Here is a 16,041-nt window from a genome sequence, read left to right on the forward strand (position 1 = left end):
GCGCCGGCGGGAGCGGGGTCGGGGTTGGTGTGGCCGTGCCCAGACGGGAGCGGCGGGACCGAGCGGGTGGCCCGGTGTGCTCGGTGTGCCCTGTGTGTTCCCTGCGCCACCTGCGCCCTTGGCACAGCTTCTCCTTCCCCCGCAGAGCGGTTTGGCGGGGAGCGGCGCGTCCCTGCGCGGCCGCCGTGCGGGGAGGGGCGGGCGGCGGAATTTAAACACGGCCAAGCGGCGGCGGGCTCCCGGCGGCTCCGAGCTCCGGGCAGGACCATGGCGGGCACGGCCTCCCCTCGGCCCCTCCGCGGACAGTCCTTCTACCTGGACCTGCCGAGCGGCCGCAGCGCCCGGGACCTGGCGGAGGCCATCGGGCGGCTCGGTGGGGTGAGCGCGGCCTGAGGGCCGGGAGGGGCCCGGGCCTGGGGGTCCCTGGTAGTGGGGAGGATCTAGGGGGTGTCTTGGGGGGCTCTGCCCCTTTTCTGTCTTTGCTCATTTTTTTAATGTTTCCAGATTTTCCGGTGAGCCGGTTCTCTCCCCGGGCCCCCCGGCAGCCGGAGCCCTGGGGGGCTGCTGGAGGCCGCTCCCGGCCCCTCGGGGGTCCCCGGCTCCGGCCCAGCCTTTCCCTCCCCACACTGCAGCTGTTTCCCGGCTGCCTGGCCCGGCCAGCGCTGCTGACCAGCGTGCGAGCAGCTCCCAGGCAGCGGGGACCAGCTCCCTGGCCATGGATGGAGGTGTTTCCAGGCAGGGGTGATGCTCACTTCGTCCTGGGAGCGCTTCCCAGGGGCTGGGAACTGGCTGCCACTGCCGGGCCCCTCCCAGAGCTGATGGATCAGCTGTCCTGTGGTCATGGCTGCCACATCACCTTGGTTTGCCTGGCCAGGGGCACATTCTCCATCTCTCCCCCTCATCACTGACAACAGCCCGTGGCAGTTTAATTATTTTGGAAAGTTGTGGGACTTCTAAATGGAATTCAACATAGGGTAAAGTAGGAAAATGCCAGCCAAGGTTATTGTCATGGAGCTGTGTGTTTTTTTCATGGTTTTCACAGAAAAGCCATCTGGACCCTTTTCCCTGGGATGCTGTTATTTGGGTGGATCCCTGTGGCATCCTTCATGGCCTCCAGGCTTCCTTGCTGCTGATATTCCTCATCAATTCCTTATATCCTGTCCCAAAACCCGCTAAAAAGTAGCATCACCTCAGTCCCTCAAGCTGGAGCTAAGCATGGGGTTGTACCTGTTGTTCATTTTTCAGTCTCATTATTCTTGTGCACAGTTTGATTCTAACAGTTGTTGCTCTTTGTTTTCAAGCTCTTTAACCTCTCCGAGATGATGATCTCATGTAACCTCAAAACTTAAATCCTACAACGTACACACATGTAAAATGTTTTAATTCTTGCTGATGCTGCATCCCTTCAGCCCTGATCAGGTGTTGGCTGCACAGACAGGGTGGGGAAGGTGACTTGCACTGTTTTCTCTTTCATGAATTACATCTTCACCCTGAACTTGCTGGTTTCTCCCTGCCCTCCCCTGGATGTGCCCCCCACACTTGGGACATCTCTTTCCTAACTGGGCATCCTCAAGTCTGAGAACCCAGTGCTCCCAGCAGACAGTTACTTCTCTATGCAGCTGCTGTGTTACTTGGAAATAATATTAGACTTTGACCTTTCATCTGGCTCCTATCAAACACCATCCTGGCCCTCCCTGTCTGACATGAGGTCCCCTGGCAGTGGAGCTCTCATTCCTCTTGTTTCTGTAGAGATGCTGAACTACAGCACAGCTGCTGTCTGTAAAGCAGCTCTTTGGCAGCAATATCCAAGCCCAGGTTCTGTGTGTAGTTCAGGACACAGGTAAGGACATCCTGTGGCCTTGGGCTTGCATGTGGCACTGTGAACTTGGCATGGGGCTGGTGACACTCTGCAGTGTTATTTGGAAGGGGGAGTTGTGATTTCCTCTCTTCTGTGCTTGCAGCACAGCCTGCAGTGACCCTTGTAGCACTTCACAACCACGTCATGGTTTGGGAATCTCCACCTACAGGGATCCTGCAATGGAGCAGAACCAGCCTGTTCAGCAGCTGTGATTTTGGGCTGCCCAGATCTTTATCTTCCTAAGGGCTTCACACCTGTGCCCTGTGATCCTCTCCTCCTGCACAGATTTTGAGAAGCCAAGTCATTTTTGGCTTACAATTCCATTTGTATTGTATTCCAAACAACTTTTGGGTTTCCACCTCCTCTTGGCCTGGTAGCTCCTGTGTAAAGGTGTGTGTATGTGTCTCATCTCTCTGGTTCCCTCCTGCCCTGTTCTCTGTGGAGCTGCTTGCCCAGTTATTCACTTTCTCCTTTATTTTTTGTAAAACTTGTTATGTTCTCCTGGGGACAGAGCTCCTCCAGGCTGATCCATGGAGTCCAAGGCCTTTTCCTCAGCTGCTGGGTTTTTTTGAAAGCACTGTGTGAGGAGTAGGTGGTGGTGGCAGAGTTGTGGATGTCTGGATCTGAAGTTCTGGTGACTACTTGCAGTGAATCTCTAGGGCATCACAGGACCTCCTCCTCTTGGGGACGGCAGTAAGGAATGAAAGAAGGAATGTGTTTGCTTCCAGCAGCCCCTCACTGTGTGGGGGTTGAGCCAGGGGCAGTAGCTTTGTTTAGCAGGGCTCTGTCAGCTCAGACACTTGCAGAGCTGCTCTGTTCTGTCTCTCTGCAGGTGACCGAAAGCTTCCTGAGCAAAGAAGTCACCTGTGTGGTGTCCAGCAACAGAGAGGCCAAGCGGGGCCAGGCCAGGGCTCGGGAGGAGAAGCTGAGCAGCCCAACTGCAGAAGGCACAAAATGCAGCAGCTCAGTGCCTGCAGCCCCCAAAGGGAACCCAGCCAGACCTCGCCAGAAGCCGCCCTACACTGTAAGAGCTACAAAGGTTTTGGCCCAAGGGGTCTGTAGGGTAGAATCTGGGGCCAGTTTTGGAAGGTGGAGTTGTGCCTGCTGTGAGCAAATATTCTGTGTTTTATTCCTGTTTCCCTGGCTGTTCCTATTCATACTCTTGTTCCTTGTGTCTGCCATCACTGTCTACTCAAACGTGCATGTCACGGCTTTGGGCTGTAATCAAGGAAATGTGGAATGGCAGAGGAGGTGGAGGCCTTGGCTGGCCTCCTGAGGGAACAGGCAGGGGTGTGGTGAGAAAAGCCAGAGAAATGTAGGCCAGAGAAAACCATTGCAGTCTCTGGGTACTCACAGACACAGGGCAAAGCCCTTGTACCCTGGGAGGAGATTCATGAGAGCCTCCTGCAGGAAGGGGCTTCTCCTGGTCCCATTTGCCTGTTGGAGCTGGGCTTTCTGCTCACAAATACTTGTGGCCAAACTCCAACATCCCACCTTGAACGTGGTGTCTGCTGGAAGCTGTGACTGGGGAAAGGCAGCTGCCCCAGTTCAGGCCTGGGGAATCTCTGCCAGCTTGAGCTTCACCACCTGCAGTGGGAAACCTGAGCTGCAGAGATTTCTCCCAGTTTTTGTCCCTGTCCTGGCTTCCAGGACTGTCCTTTATCTAACAAAGTGCTGAACCAATCTGCTGAGACCATTGGCTTGAAAATAAGGCTCAGTTCCCAGAATGTTCTTAACCCTGGCCAGCTTGCTGGGATTCCTGGAGAACAGGAGGCTCAGGGGGACCTGATCTGTCTACAACTCCCTGACAGGAGGTTGTAACCAGATGAGGCTTGGTCACTTGTCCTGGGTAACAAGAGGAAACAATCTCAAGTTGTGCTGGGCAGGTTTAGATTGGATGTTAGGGAAAACCCCTTCATGAAAAGGGTTGTCCAACCCTGGCACAGGTGCCCAGGGCAGTGGTGGGGTCCCCATCCCTGGAGGGATTTAAAAACTGTGGATGTGGCACCTGAGGACATGGGTCAGTGGTGACCTTGGCCGTGCTGGGGTAGGGTTGGACTTCCTGACCTTACAGAGCTTTTCTAGCCTGAACAATTCCATGACACAGCAGGCAGTTTCCAAGCTAAATTGCTGCTTCCTCTTGGCTCGCTCTGGAGCCTTCATTTCACTGCTGGTCGATAATTCCAAGCCTTGGCTGGTGCAGTTGAGTGGTCCTCTCTGCAGTTTGCCTTCCCTGGAAAGGCTCTCTCCACTGGCAGAGATGAGCCCAGCAGAGTGTGGGGATCCCCAGGGATTGTTGTTCTCCAGCTCTTTGCCATGACCTGTTTGTGTTTCCTCTCTCCACAGGCGCTGCTGAGCCGGGGGAAGGAGCTGCTGCACAAGGCCATGAAGAACCAGGTGAGCAGCTTTGGACGGGCTCTGCTGGGGCTGGGTGTGCACAGAGTTCTGCTGAGCAGAGCAGAAGCAGTGCCAGCCTTCCTGCAGAGCCCCTGCCCTGCTGACAGAGCAGATCCTGGGGCTGGGAAAGGCACAAAGCAGTTGCTTGTGACCCGCAGGATGTTGTGTAGTGCTCCTGGTCACTGCTATTTGTGGAGCCGTGTCATCCGGTGTTGTACCTCTAAGGCCTGTCCCAACCATCTGGGTGCTCAACACAAGAGAATTATTGACACAAGGCCTGTTGTTAGATGAATTTTTAGCTTAAGAACTAAAGTAATGTAGCTGGGGCAAAAGGCTCCCCTGCAGTCCTTTCCCTGAGGTCTCAAGTGGCCAGATAAATCTCAGTGCCCACTTAGAAGCTCATGCTGTAGCAGGGATGAAACATTTGCCCTGTTAATTTGGGATAGATAAAGCATGAGTTCGATCCTTTACTGCTGTGCCCTGATTTTGATAAGAGCCATGCAGTGCTGTGTCAGTTGGGCAGCAGGAAGGGCCCTCAGCTCAGTTTAGAGCTGCACGTGGCTGTGCTTTGAGCTGTGCTTTGCCAAACCTCTCTGTACAGGACACCTGCAGTGGCAGCAGCATCCTCGCCAACGCTCGCCTGTGGGGAGTCCAGATCCTGCATGTGGATGGTATCCTTCACTGTGGGGGGCAAGGAGGCTGCTGGTAATGAGGGATTTTGGAGACAGGTGGAGCAGAAGTGATGTAAGGAGAGTAGAACAGAAGGAAGAAATTGCAAGCAAATATCCTGGAGTGCTGCCATCCTGGCCAAGGCCAGGTCTGCCCTCAAACACCAGATTTGTGTGTACAGAACGTGCCACTGTCACATTTGCCACAGCAAACACAGGGTACATTGTAATGTACTGAAGGTGGAACATTAGGAAATGTCAATATCTTGGTCAGTACATCAAATTGTTCCAAAAAGACCATTTTTACTAATTAACCTGGTAGTACAATCGTGATAAGGGCAGGATTTGGTCGGGTTTAATTAGGAAGTGCTGGTGTTTGAGGATCTGTTCTGGGAGGCACTTCCCATCCCCATGATGGATGGGGAGGGGGTGATGGGAAAGACAGATGGTGGAACTCTGATACTAATAATAGGTCAGGAGTAAAAGGTTCCTGAGTGTCTGATGACAGTGACATACAGCTGTGCCTGAGCCTGTCTGGATCCTGTCCCTGGGCTCTGCTCGGCCTCTGGGGCTGCCAGACCTCGGGCTCTGCTCTGTGTCCTGCAGAGCTCCTGCCAGTGTCTCCTTCCTGCAGAGCCCCAGCAGCCTCCAGCTCTGCTAGAGAGCAAACAGGGGAGGCTGTCCCTCAAAATGTTCTCTTGGCTTCATCTTGAACCAATCCCTGGGGGAGATGCTCTGCCAGGGGCTGCAGGCTCCAGCTTTTCCCAGTGCCATTGGGGGTGTGCCACAGTGTGAGGGGAACAGCTCCTTTCCCTGGCTGAACTTTGTCTCTTTGACATCCCACCTGCACAGAAATGTTGTCCTATGCCCAGCAGCTGCTGCGAGCCATCTCAGGAGCAAGGAAGCAATGCCAGAAGACAGAGGTAACAACTGCAGCCAATTTCAGGAGTTCAGGGCTCCTGGGCAGCTTTGAACAGTTCTTGTAGCAACTTCAGTGCCAGTGAGGGGGACTGAACTTCAGTCAGGGGGTGCTGGATCCAATCTGGTGCTTGTGTTAGTTGATGGAGATGAAAAAATTCAAAGAATTTTTCCTTTTATAAAGTTGGGGGTAAATCCAGATGAGGATGAGGCAGCTGTTGGTAAATATCAGCATCCATAGCACAGCTAATACTGACTTTGACCCTAAGGGACTAAGGGTCACCTTTTAACCCCAGATGGCAACTCTGCCTCACACAGCCACCCTCTGGCATCCCCCTGGGATGGGGAGTGAAGTGGGAGAGAAAAAGTGAGAAAGTGAAAATTCTCTTATGAATTGAGATAAAGATGATTTAGTAGGGAAAGCAAAAACCAAACACACAAGCAAAGCAAAGTGAGATGATGATGTGTCTGGTGTACTGGCCCACCAAAGGATTGGTTACTGCATTGGAGAGGTCAGGGGGAAGGTGGGATGTAAGGACAGGGTGTGGCAGCCTTTCTGTTGTATTTCAACTAACCCTGGGTAACTTGGGAGACAGAATGAGGGGAGGTGCTCTAGGTGGTACAGAAGCTCCAAAGTGGTGGGTGAGGCTGCTGCTCCTCTGGGATCAGTAACTGCAGCTCTGCTTGTGCTGCTCCCATGCTGAATATGTCCCTTTTTTCTCTAGATGAAATGCCCTGCCTCCAGATCCAAAATTCACAAAGGTAGGCCTGGAAGTTGTGCTGCTGTTTATGCTCAGATGTGGAACTGCTTGGAGAAGCCTCATTTAGAATTTGAAATGTATCAAAACCTTTGACAATCCCAAAATATGCCAACTCTTTAGGCAGTTCCCCTTGAATGGGTTGTGTTACTCCTTGTTGGAGTCTGGCTGCAGCCTCCCAGGACAGCTGAGGACCTTTGATATCACACTGTGTTTAAAAATCCTAAAAACGCTTTGCTGCCAGCTCCCAGAATCCCCAGGCACCTGAAACAGTGCTGCTGCACATTGAATCCAGCAGCTTCAAGGAGGTTTTGAGGAATAATGCATCCTGCAGAGGAGAGTGTGTTCCTCCCAGCCCACTCACTTCTGTTGGGCTGAGATGTGCTGCTGAGACACCGATCTGGGGATGGCGCTTCCCAGGGAGGAGGGAGGGGGAACAGCCAGGTTCTCATCCACAATTAGACAAGAGCCAATTGTGGTGCTGAAATTGGCACTGGTGATGTCAGTTGATCTGTGACTTGTTTGACTCCGTGCGTCGGAGAGCGAACGCTTGGGAATGGTTTGGAGCAGACTCCAACCTGGATTGTGTGTGAGACACTTGGGAGTTATTTCCCAGCTTGGGGTGGGGGAAGGTGCTGAAGAAAGGCTCAAAAAGCTGTTGGATGTTCAGATTGTGCCTGCAAGCTCTGAGATCTCTGCTGGGCACACTGAGCCTGGTCTGAGGTCTGGCAGTGCCATCGGAGCCGTTTGTCACCGCTGGGATCACTCAGGACCTGTGCACCCATCTGAGCTGGATCTGGGGTCTGCACATGGCCTCTCTCTCAGAAGTGCTGAGCATTTGGCAGTGTTGGCATGGAAGAACTTGATCCTGTACTGAAATAGCAGCTTCAGTGACGTAGCAGCACATTTGAGGCAAGCAGAGGGTGAGGCTGGTGAGGACAGGTGGGCTCAGCCTTTCTGGGGAAGGAGGGTGAAATATCTTTGGAAAAAATAGCATTGAGTGCCAGGATCACAAGAAAACAAAACTCCTCGCCCTTCAGAGGCAGGAGAGGCTTGGTTTCAGGGTCAGGCAGATGCCCTGTGGGAACACCTTGGTGTTTATTTGTTTCTTAGCCAGATCAGGACTCAGGTTTCCAAGGTGAGCGTAATGTGAGTGGAACGTACCTGCAGGACAGGAGGGATCTTGGAACCTGCCCTCCCAGCCTGGCTCTGAAAACCTTTTCCCTCAAAGCTCTACTGAGACTCTTCTGCTCTCATCTATTTTATGGCTCCATAGGAAGCAAAGCTGCTGTTTGCCCTCCTCAGAAGCTGAGCAGAGGCCAGACACTGCTCTCAAGTAGTGTCCTGGTGCCAGGCTTGCCTGGGCAGCACCTTGGTTTGTCTCCAGCAACCCTTGCTGCTTTGACATCACCATCCTGGCCTGAGCCAGGTTCTGCACTTGAGGCAGGGTGAATGGAGGGAAAGGTGCTGGAAGTTGTTGCAGAGCTCTGAGCCAGTGCAGCAGCTGCTGCAGTTCCTGAGTTCCCTTCTCATGCTCACTTTGTGAGTTGGTTTGTGTGACAATTCTTGGGGTTGGGGCCAGAAGGGTCGGGGTTAGGGCAGTGGCTGCAAGACTGAGGAGCCATTAAAGATGTGAGGGGATGACTGAATAGTCTTTCCAAAATGGAAATGTCCCGTGGTTGGGCTGCCTGGGGTTTGCTCACCCCACTGCACAATTTGGGCCAGGGCTGTTAAAGATCACCTAAAGAGCTGTTTTGGCTGTGCTTGGCCACCACTTGGCATTCCCCAGTGCCAGAAGTTCTGATGCACTCAGCTCTGGAGCTCAGTTCTGTTGAGGAATGAGTAACTAAGTAGGGAATTTGGCCAGGAAAACTAACCAAGTTTCTCTCTGGCAGGAAAATTGAAGCCCCCTTTTCTGAAAGTTGAAGACCAGAGCAGGTAAATGAGACCTTTCTAAATATCTTACCCTAAAACCTCAGGGTCTCTCCTTCACTGTTCACACAGGGACTGTTCTGCCCATGAGGCAGAGCCTGGCTCCTGTGCAGACCTTGTTCCACACTGGGAAGTTGATTCTCTCCTAGAGGTTTAGAGAAACAATCCAGGTGTCTTGTGTGTCAGGGAGAAAAAAGGTGTTAAACGAGACTTGACAGCAGTTTCCTTCCTTGCTCAGATTCCATGTGTGATTCTCAGCAGGTCACTTAATCCACCCAAGCCCTCAGCACTGAGGAGTGAGATTGAAGCACGGGAGGTCAGGGCCTGTAACTTGATGACAGCCTTGGGCACAGGGGACCTGATCCCTGTGGTGTTTCTGAGGAGTCTGTAACTCTACCAGCACCCACAGGGCAAATTAATTATTCCAAAGGCAGCATTTAAGGCATCTCAATTAAGAGTCAGATATTGGGGTCTGCATGCACTGAAGTGTGAGGGGAGAAATGTGGTCTGGGAATCAAAACCCTCCTGTGCTGTGGGGTAGCTGGAAATACTGCACTGCTCTACCATGGGGCAAAAGGTGGAATTTGGGCTGAGCAGGCAAACTTGCCTTCTGTCCAAAACACCCCCCACTGGGGCTGTTACTGGGAACTGGGTTTAACACTTTCAGTGAGAAATGGGAGCTCTGGCACAGCCACAGGAGAGCACTGGGCAGCATCTCATCATAAATGAGGTGGCACCTTGAGCCCCTCCAGACTCAAGAGGGACAGCTCTGAAGCTTTGTCAGCACTGCTATGAGTCTGATATCCTGATCTGCTGCTTTCAGGCAATTCCAGCCCTTCCATCACCAGTTCCAAAGCTTTCCTGACCTCAACTTCCTGGCACCCAAAAGCTCCAGCCCATTTGAGCCTCTGAAAAGCCTCTCCAATTCCTGCCAAGCCAGGTAGGCTGTAGTTCCTTCTGTGCAAGTGTTTAACCCCACTCCTGCTCATTCTGGGATCTGGGAACCACCTGCCTTTGGATGTGGGCACAAGGAGCCCTGTCCTGGGTGCTGCTGGTGCTGTTGGGCAGGGTGACCCCAGTGCTGTCCCTTGCAGGGCTGCTGAAGGCTGTGCCCTGCACAGTGCTGGGGGGAAGAGCCCCCGCTCCACACACGTCACCGTGCCCAGGAAAAGGAGGGGGTTTTGTGAGTGCTGCCAAGAGACCTTTGAAGAGCTGCAGAAGGTAAAGGTTCCCCTGGGACCTGGTTCCTTGCAAGAGTTATGGGGGGCACTCAGAGGCTTTGCTAATCATGTCATGCCTGTTAGCACGATGAACTCTTTCAGGAGGAATTGCTGGATCCAGCAGGATCTGCCTCTGAGTGGGAGCATGGTATATCTGTGTGCCCAGCCCAGCAGGTCAGAGCACAGTGGGTTTGAAGGTTGGAGCACAACATGCTCCTCTCTTGGGGTGCAAGAGCCTCAAGGATCACCTTATTACATGATCCACAAGATGAAGAGGCTGTTCCATGGCAGCCATGGGGCACAGGCAGATTGAAAAGGTGGGAGGAGGTTTTTATCTCCTGTGTGGTGCCAAGCATGAGGGCTTTCAGAGCCCAGCTGTTAGTGGCAGACAGTGGTGGTGGTGGTGGATTCTGTTTCCTGCTGCTGGGGAGGCTGTGGGCTGCTCTTGGATCCAGACACTCTGTGTTCCCAAACCTGCCAGACACTGGCTCTCTGTCCCTTTGCCCTCTGGCCTGTTAGGCTGTGGGAAATGCCTGTTATTGCAAATTGCCCTCCTGGCAAAGCTTTAGGTGTTGTTAAAGGGCCTCTGCCACCTTCCAGCATCTCCAGAGCCCCCAGCACCGGCGGTTTGCCCAGGACAACTCCCGGTACCTCCCCGTGGATCGTGTCATCTCCCAGCTCACCAACAGCTTTGTGGAGTGGTCAGCCAAGTAAGTCTGGGGATCTGGGGACTCCTGCAGCCCAAAGGCAGCAGGGTGCTGCATGGCACATTCATGCAATGGGGTCCCTGTGCCTGGGAATAGGAGGCTGAAGCAGGAATAACTTGTAACCTGCTGGGCAAAGCTTAGACAAATCATGGGACATGTTCCTGCACTTGCATGCATATTCTCCTCCTGGGAACTCCCCATGCACTCCTAGTGCCTCCTAAACCAGAAAGGGCAGCTGAGCCCACCTCTTCTGTGCCTGTGTCTGACTCAAACCATGCTGGTCTGTAGCCCCCTGTGCCTGGGCACTGGGCTGAGATCCTGAGATCCCTTGTGCTGCCCATCCCTGCCAGCAGCAGAGTCATTCTGAGCCTCAGCAGGCTAAAACTGCTTCCCTGCTCCTGAGCAAGGGCTGCAAACACCCTGCACTGCAGGAGAGGTCTCCCTGGGGGTGTGGTGCTGGGGCTGGGTGAGCATTAACTGATGGATGGTTTCTCTCAGGGTGCCCTGGGCCTGCCTGGCCGATGAACGTGTAATGCCTCAAGCACACAGCCCTGGAGGAATCAAGCTGCTGCCAGCAGAGCTGGGAAAGGAAGGGGAGCAGCCTGAGCAGAGTGCTGTGGAACTGGTAATGGATGCAGAGCTGGATCATGGCCTGAAGACCAAGGGATGTTCCCCCTGCCTGCCCAGGGACAGGGTCAGAGATCCCAGAGGAGGAGGGGGCTTGTCAAAGCACAGCTCCCTGCAGCTGCCCAGGGGAGCAGGGCCCAGCAGAGGGGTCTGTGCTGCCCATGGCACCATAGGGGAGGCTGGGCTGGGGGCTTCAGGTTTAGGTTTGGCTCCTGAGCTGGGCTGGGGGCCTCATACTCCTGTCAGAGAGGCAATGGCTTCATCCTTTGAACCTCATACAGTGCCTGGGTCTGTTAGCCCCCCTCCCCAAGCACAGCCTGCCTCCAGGAAGCGCCAGCTGTGCTCCAGACAGAGCTCCCAGGTGCAAAAGAGGCCCAGGCTGGAGCTGGGTTTTGGCCTCTCCCCTCTGGGTGAGCAGATGGAGCTGGTGGGAGGTGGGATGGGGACACAGGGTGCAGGGCAGGTGTCTGAGCCAGGCCTGCCCAGTGTGGTGGGGGCTGGCAGCCTGTCCCTGGGCACAGAGCTCTCCAACAGACCTCACAGCTCCCTTGCTTTGGATCTGTGCCTGTGTGACAGCCCTGGGGACCCTGTATCCCAGCCAGGATCCCCGGGAGCTGTGGCTGCAGGGGAGGCAGCAGCAGCCAGCACTGTCAGCAAGCATGGCTGGAGCAGGGAGAGATCCCAAGGGAAGCAGCGTGGAGGGGACAGTGACAACACACCCAGGAATGGGAAAAGGCCTGGTCTGGAGAGCACAGCGAGCAGGACCAGCTGCCCTGCTGGCTGCCTGCCCTCTCCCACACTGCCTGTGGCTGAAGCCAGATGTTGCTGCTCACTCCGTGTCAGGGCAGCAGAAGAAGCAGCCCCTGGAGCTCCCGACGTCCCCAGGCAGGGCACAGAGCGAGCGCGGAGCCCCGGCCTCCTCCCGCCTGCTCCCCAGAGCCCAGGGGCTGCTCACGGCTTCAGCAGGAGCTCCTTGGAGTCACACTGGGATGTGCAGCTGCTCCCCAGCCTCACGGGTGCCAGGGGCCACAGGATTCCGGCTGGGGACGGGGACTTGCTCCAGCAGACACACGGCAGTGTGAGGGACAGCGGGTACACGGCTCAGCTCTGCTCCGTGCTGGAGGAGTCAGATCTGACCTGGGCAGGCCCAGAGGACAAGAACTGCAGGAACTGCTGCACAGGGACCAGAGGAACCTCTTTCCCCATATTTGGGACATTGTTTGGCAGCTAAAACCACCTCCAGGCTGCTCTCTGGACCCTCAGTGGGAGTTGAGTAGGGGCTGGGAAGGGATTTACCAAGGCACCCTCCGTGTCAGGATCCAAGAGTGAGGACAGCACCAGCAGCCTGGGCAGCTCCTGTTGGGAATTGATGGTGATGCAGTGGCTGTGCTGTCCTTGGCTGTGATCTTCCCTCCTCTCTGCTGGCCATGTTTAGAGCCAGCAGCTTCCTCTAAGAAGTCCTCACAGGCTGCTTCCAAGTGCCTCTGGAAGTCTCCCTCCAACAGCAGTGTGCTCTTCAGCCTTCCAGAGGGAGAGCAGAGCCTGTTCCTCCTCACATAGTCCCCAGAGCTGCAAAGACTTGGGAAAGGAGGGTCATGGGGATGAGATTTGTATTCCTCATGTGGTCTGGGGGTTGTCTTTGAATATTTTCAAGTGGTTTTAACTTGTTTGGGGTTTTTTTACAAACTTAAACTTTGAAATAAAATGAAAGGATGAGATCCTGCTCTGCCTTACTATGGGTGAAATGTGTCTGGGGGCAGGAGCAGAGCAGTAGGGGGTGGGTGGAGGAAGCTTTGCTGGAAGGGGTCTGTGGGCACCACAATGAAGGGGGCACAGTGGTTTGTGCAGCCCCAGAACATCACCCCAGCTGTGGTTTGCCAGAGGAGTGTGGTCAGCAGGCACTGAGAAGCTGTTCTACCCAGTGCAGGGGTGGCACTCAGCAAGGAGGGGTGTGGGGAAACTGGAGAACATTTAGTAGGAGCCTTCTAGGAAACCTCTCCAGGGCATGGGGCCAAGGGATGGAGGTCAGGGATGGGCTGAGCTGGCTAAGAGGATGTTCTGGAGTGTCTAAGAGTAACCTGTGGCTTCTTGAAGGGTGGTTCCAAGCAGAACAGAGCCAACCCTGCTGTGTTAAGCTGCTTCCAGCTGCAGGCTGGGAAAAGGAAAGGCTCAGGGCCCAGGAGGGTGGGACAGCCCTGGGCCAGGCACCCAGAGGAGTGGGGTCTGTCTGTCCTTGGAGATGTTTGGTCCTTGAGTGCAGGACAACACTCCCTCCTTCAGCCTCAAAGGGAAGGCTTGAAGTGGGATCATGCAGTGGGAGCAGGGACTTGGGACACACGAGGCTTCAGAGGTTCCTCCTGAGCTAAATCCTCCAGTGCAGCAGCCAAACTCCAGTTCTTTACCTGCTGCAGCCCCTGCAATGAAGGGCTGATCAAAACTGCAGCAGGAGCTGAGCCCCACTGGGCTCAGGGTTCTGCCATGGACATGTTTCTGCAGCCACAGGCTGTCCCAGCAGGACGGTGATCCCTGGGAGAGAGAAGCTTGGAGCACCAACCAGCCACTGTCCTGGTGTGCTTGGCCCCCTGGAAGGAGTGACCAGCTCTGTGTCTGTGCCTGACAGCAAAGAGGGGGGACACAGGAGCCCCTCCAGGCCCTTGGCCTCTGTGACCAGCTCCAGAGACTGTGGAGACAGCGATACCTCATGGTCATGAGGTATCATCAGCAGCTGTCTCACCAAGCCTGGCTCTTCCAGGGAGGGGAAAGGGACCCCCAGGCACCACCTGCCCCCTCCTCATGCTGACCAATAACTTACACCATGGTGTCCCTGCTCTGGGGGACTGAAACAGCTGCTTCATGCCCCCTTGGGGACCCTGCAGACCTTGGATCAGGTGTTCAGAATATTGCAATGGTTTGGGTTGGAAGGGGCCTTAAAGATCATCTAGTTCCAACCCCCTGCCCAGGGCAGGGACACCTTCCTCTAGAACAGCTGCTCCCTGGTGCCAGGTGCAGATCCACCCTGGCTGGGCACCTCTTTGTCCCTGTGGTGCTGAGGACCACCAGAAGGGCACTGGGAGGGACTGTCCCCCTCAGCAGCCTCAGAGCTCCTGAAGAGCCAAGCAGGTGCTGAATCATCTCTGCTGCACCTGATGCTGCAGTTCCTCCCCTCATTGCATGGAGGAAGAGGAAGGTCCAAAGGCAGCAGTTCCCAGCTTGGATGCCCTGTCTGCCCCGTGTGGATCTGCCTCAAAAGGACCATTTGCCAGCCAGGAACCCCTGGGTGTGGCTGAGAAGGTGCATCCTGGAGCCTGCTCCTGTGCAGCCCCCAGAGCCCCCTTTGCAGATGTCCCTGTGTGTGAGTGCAGCCCCCATCACACAGCCTGGGGGGGCTTTGAGCCCCCCAGTGTGAGCATGACCCTCAGCACATCCTCTGCTCAAAGCAGGCTGAGGTGCAGCTGCCTCTCAGGTTTTGGTCCCTGATGCCTCTGAGGGTAACGAGCTGAGCTTCAGAGGGACTTGGAGTCCTCTGGAGACACAAAAAGGTCCAAAAAGATTGTCCTGGAGGAGGGTGAGGGATGTGAACTGGGAGTTTGCTCAGTTTGCCCAGTTTGTCAGGTTTTCCCCAATTTGCTCTTTTGGGGGAGCTTCAGGGCCTTCCCAGGGCAGCTGACCTCTGTGGTGAGCTGGGGCCACTGGAGCCCCTGCATCCTCCCCTCTCTGGAGCCTGTGGTGACTCAGCTGAGCCCCTGTCCCCTGGTCAGACAGACAGAGGTTGCCATTGCCCTCCATGGGGAGCCTGAGCCTGAGCCCAAGGATGGCCCTGGGCACCCCCAGAAGGAAAAGCTGGGGCTGGTGGTCTCCAGGTCTGTGTCCCACCCTCAGTCCTGAGGGAACAGTCCCTCCTCTGTGATGGTTGATGCATCCCTCTGTGAGTCTGTGCCCTCCAGAACAGCCCCTCCTGCGGAGCCTGTGGCTGTGCTGCCTCCCCCCATGAGCTGTGTCACCCTCCATGCTGCTCTCCCCTGCTCCCACTGCAACAAACAGGAATTTACTGGGATTCATCTCCATAAAATCATTCCATTACCACCAGGAGGAAACACAGCACTGCAGCATCCCCCAAAATCAGAGCAGAAAAGGACTCCTGGTTCTGGTGCTTCCCAAGAGTGGGGACTCCACAGAACCCTTGGGTGACATCACCCCCCCACTGGGGACAGTCCAGAATGGCCCCATGTCCCCGGTGCTGTGGGTGCCAGCACTCCCTGGTTTCAGCTCCATCCCCTTGGAGCTGCCGGCTCCATCCACAGCCGGGCTCCCACAGCCAGCACCAGCCCTGGCACCAGTCAGGGGCTTGGTTCCAGCTGGGAGGGGGGTGCTGGTTGGGGGCTCCAGTCCCAGCTGGGGGTGTCTGATTGTGGTTCTGGTACTGGTTGGCAGCACCAGGACAATCTGTAGGGGCTCTGGGAACCACCTGGGGACTGGAGACCAGTCGGGGGACTCGGTACCAGCTGAGGGGAACACAGTACAGGCTGGGGACCTCCAATCCCAGCTGGAGGCCCTGTGCTGGCTGGGGAGCCCGGTGCTGGTGTTGGGAGGGTTTGGGACTGGCTGGAGGGGCTGGTACTGGTGTGGGGGTCCTGCACTGGCTGGAAGGGGGGGCAGCAGTGGCTGAGGGGGTTTGATTCTGTCTCGAGGTTCCCAGTATTGACTGGGGAGTTCTCATACTGGTGTTCCTGTCCTGGGTGGGGGCACACAGTCTGATCCTGGCTGGGAGGGGTCTGGCACCGGCTGCTCCACTCCAGCCCCTGCTGGTGCAGGGTGCCGAGCACCGGCCCGGGGCTCCGGTGCCATTCCGGGGGGCTCCGGTACGTGCCGGGGGGTGTTGCCGGCCCGGGGGTGATGCCAGCGGGGCTCCGGTGCTGCAGTGCCGCGGGTGCCAGCGGCGCTGCGGCAGCCGGGGCG

General features: G+C 55.7%; 1 protein-coding gene across 2 annotated transcripts; it reads left to right on the plus strand.

Moving 5' to 3' along the window:
* The first annotated feature begins 164 nt into the window (after positions 1-164).
* On the plus strand, positions 165-12,818 carry DBF4B (DBF4 zinc finger B). Of its 2 annotated transcripts, XM_015651402.2 has the most exons (11): positions 165-378; positions 2,691-2,882; positions 4,205-4,255; positions 4,857-4,926; positions 5,776-5,846; positions 6,567-6,603; positions 8,495-8,537; positions 9,355-9,471; positions 9,626-9,752; positions 10,352-10,461; positions 10,957-12,818. In XM_015651402.2, the coding sequence occupies exons 1-11, from the start codon at positions 268-270 to the stop codon at positions 12,314-12,316; spliced, it is 2,289 nt and encodes a 762-aa protein (XP_015506888.1). In that variant the 5' UTR covers positions 165-267; the 3' UTR covers positions 12,317-12,818. The 2 variants fall into 2 exon arrangements, with proteins under 2 accessions (XP_015506888.1, XP_033375960.1); XM_033520069.1 differs by lacking the exons at positions 165-378; positions 4,857-4,926 and having other exon boundaries at positions 2,722-2,882.
* Positions 12,819-16,041: the final 3,223 nt, after the last annotated feature.

This window comes from Parus major, chromosome 27 (genome assembly GCF_001522545.3).
Source record: "Parus major isolate Abel chromosome 27, Parus_major1.1, whole genome shotgun sequence".
In the NCBI taxonomy this organism is placed as follows: Eukaryota; Metazoa; Chordata; class Aves; order Passeriformes; family Paridae; genus Parus; species Parus major.

Coding starts and splice junctions, on each gene's coding strand:
- DBF4B (XM_015651402.2), top strand. CDS start 268: ATGGCGGGCACGGCCTCCCCTCGGCCCCTCCGCGGACAGTCCTTCTAC. Junction 379..2,690: donor CCATCGGGCGGCTCGGTGGG/GTGAGCGCGGCC, acceptor GTCTCTCTGCAG/GTGACCGAAAGCTTCCTGAG. Junction 5,847..6,566: donor AGCAATGCCAGAAGACAGAG/GTAACAACTGCA, acceptor TTTTTTCTCTAG/ATGAAATGCCCTGCCTCCAG.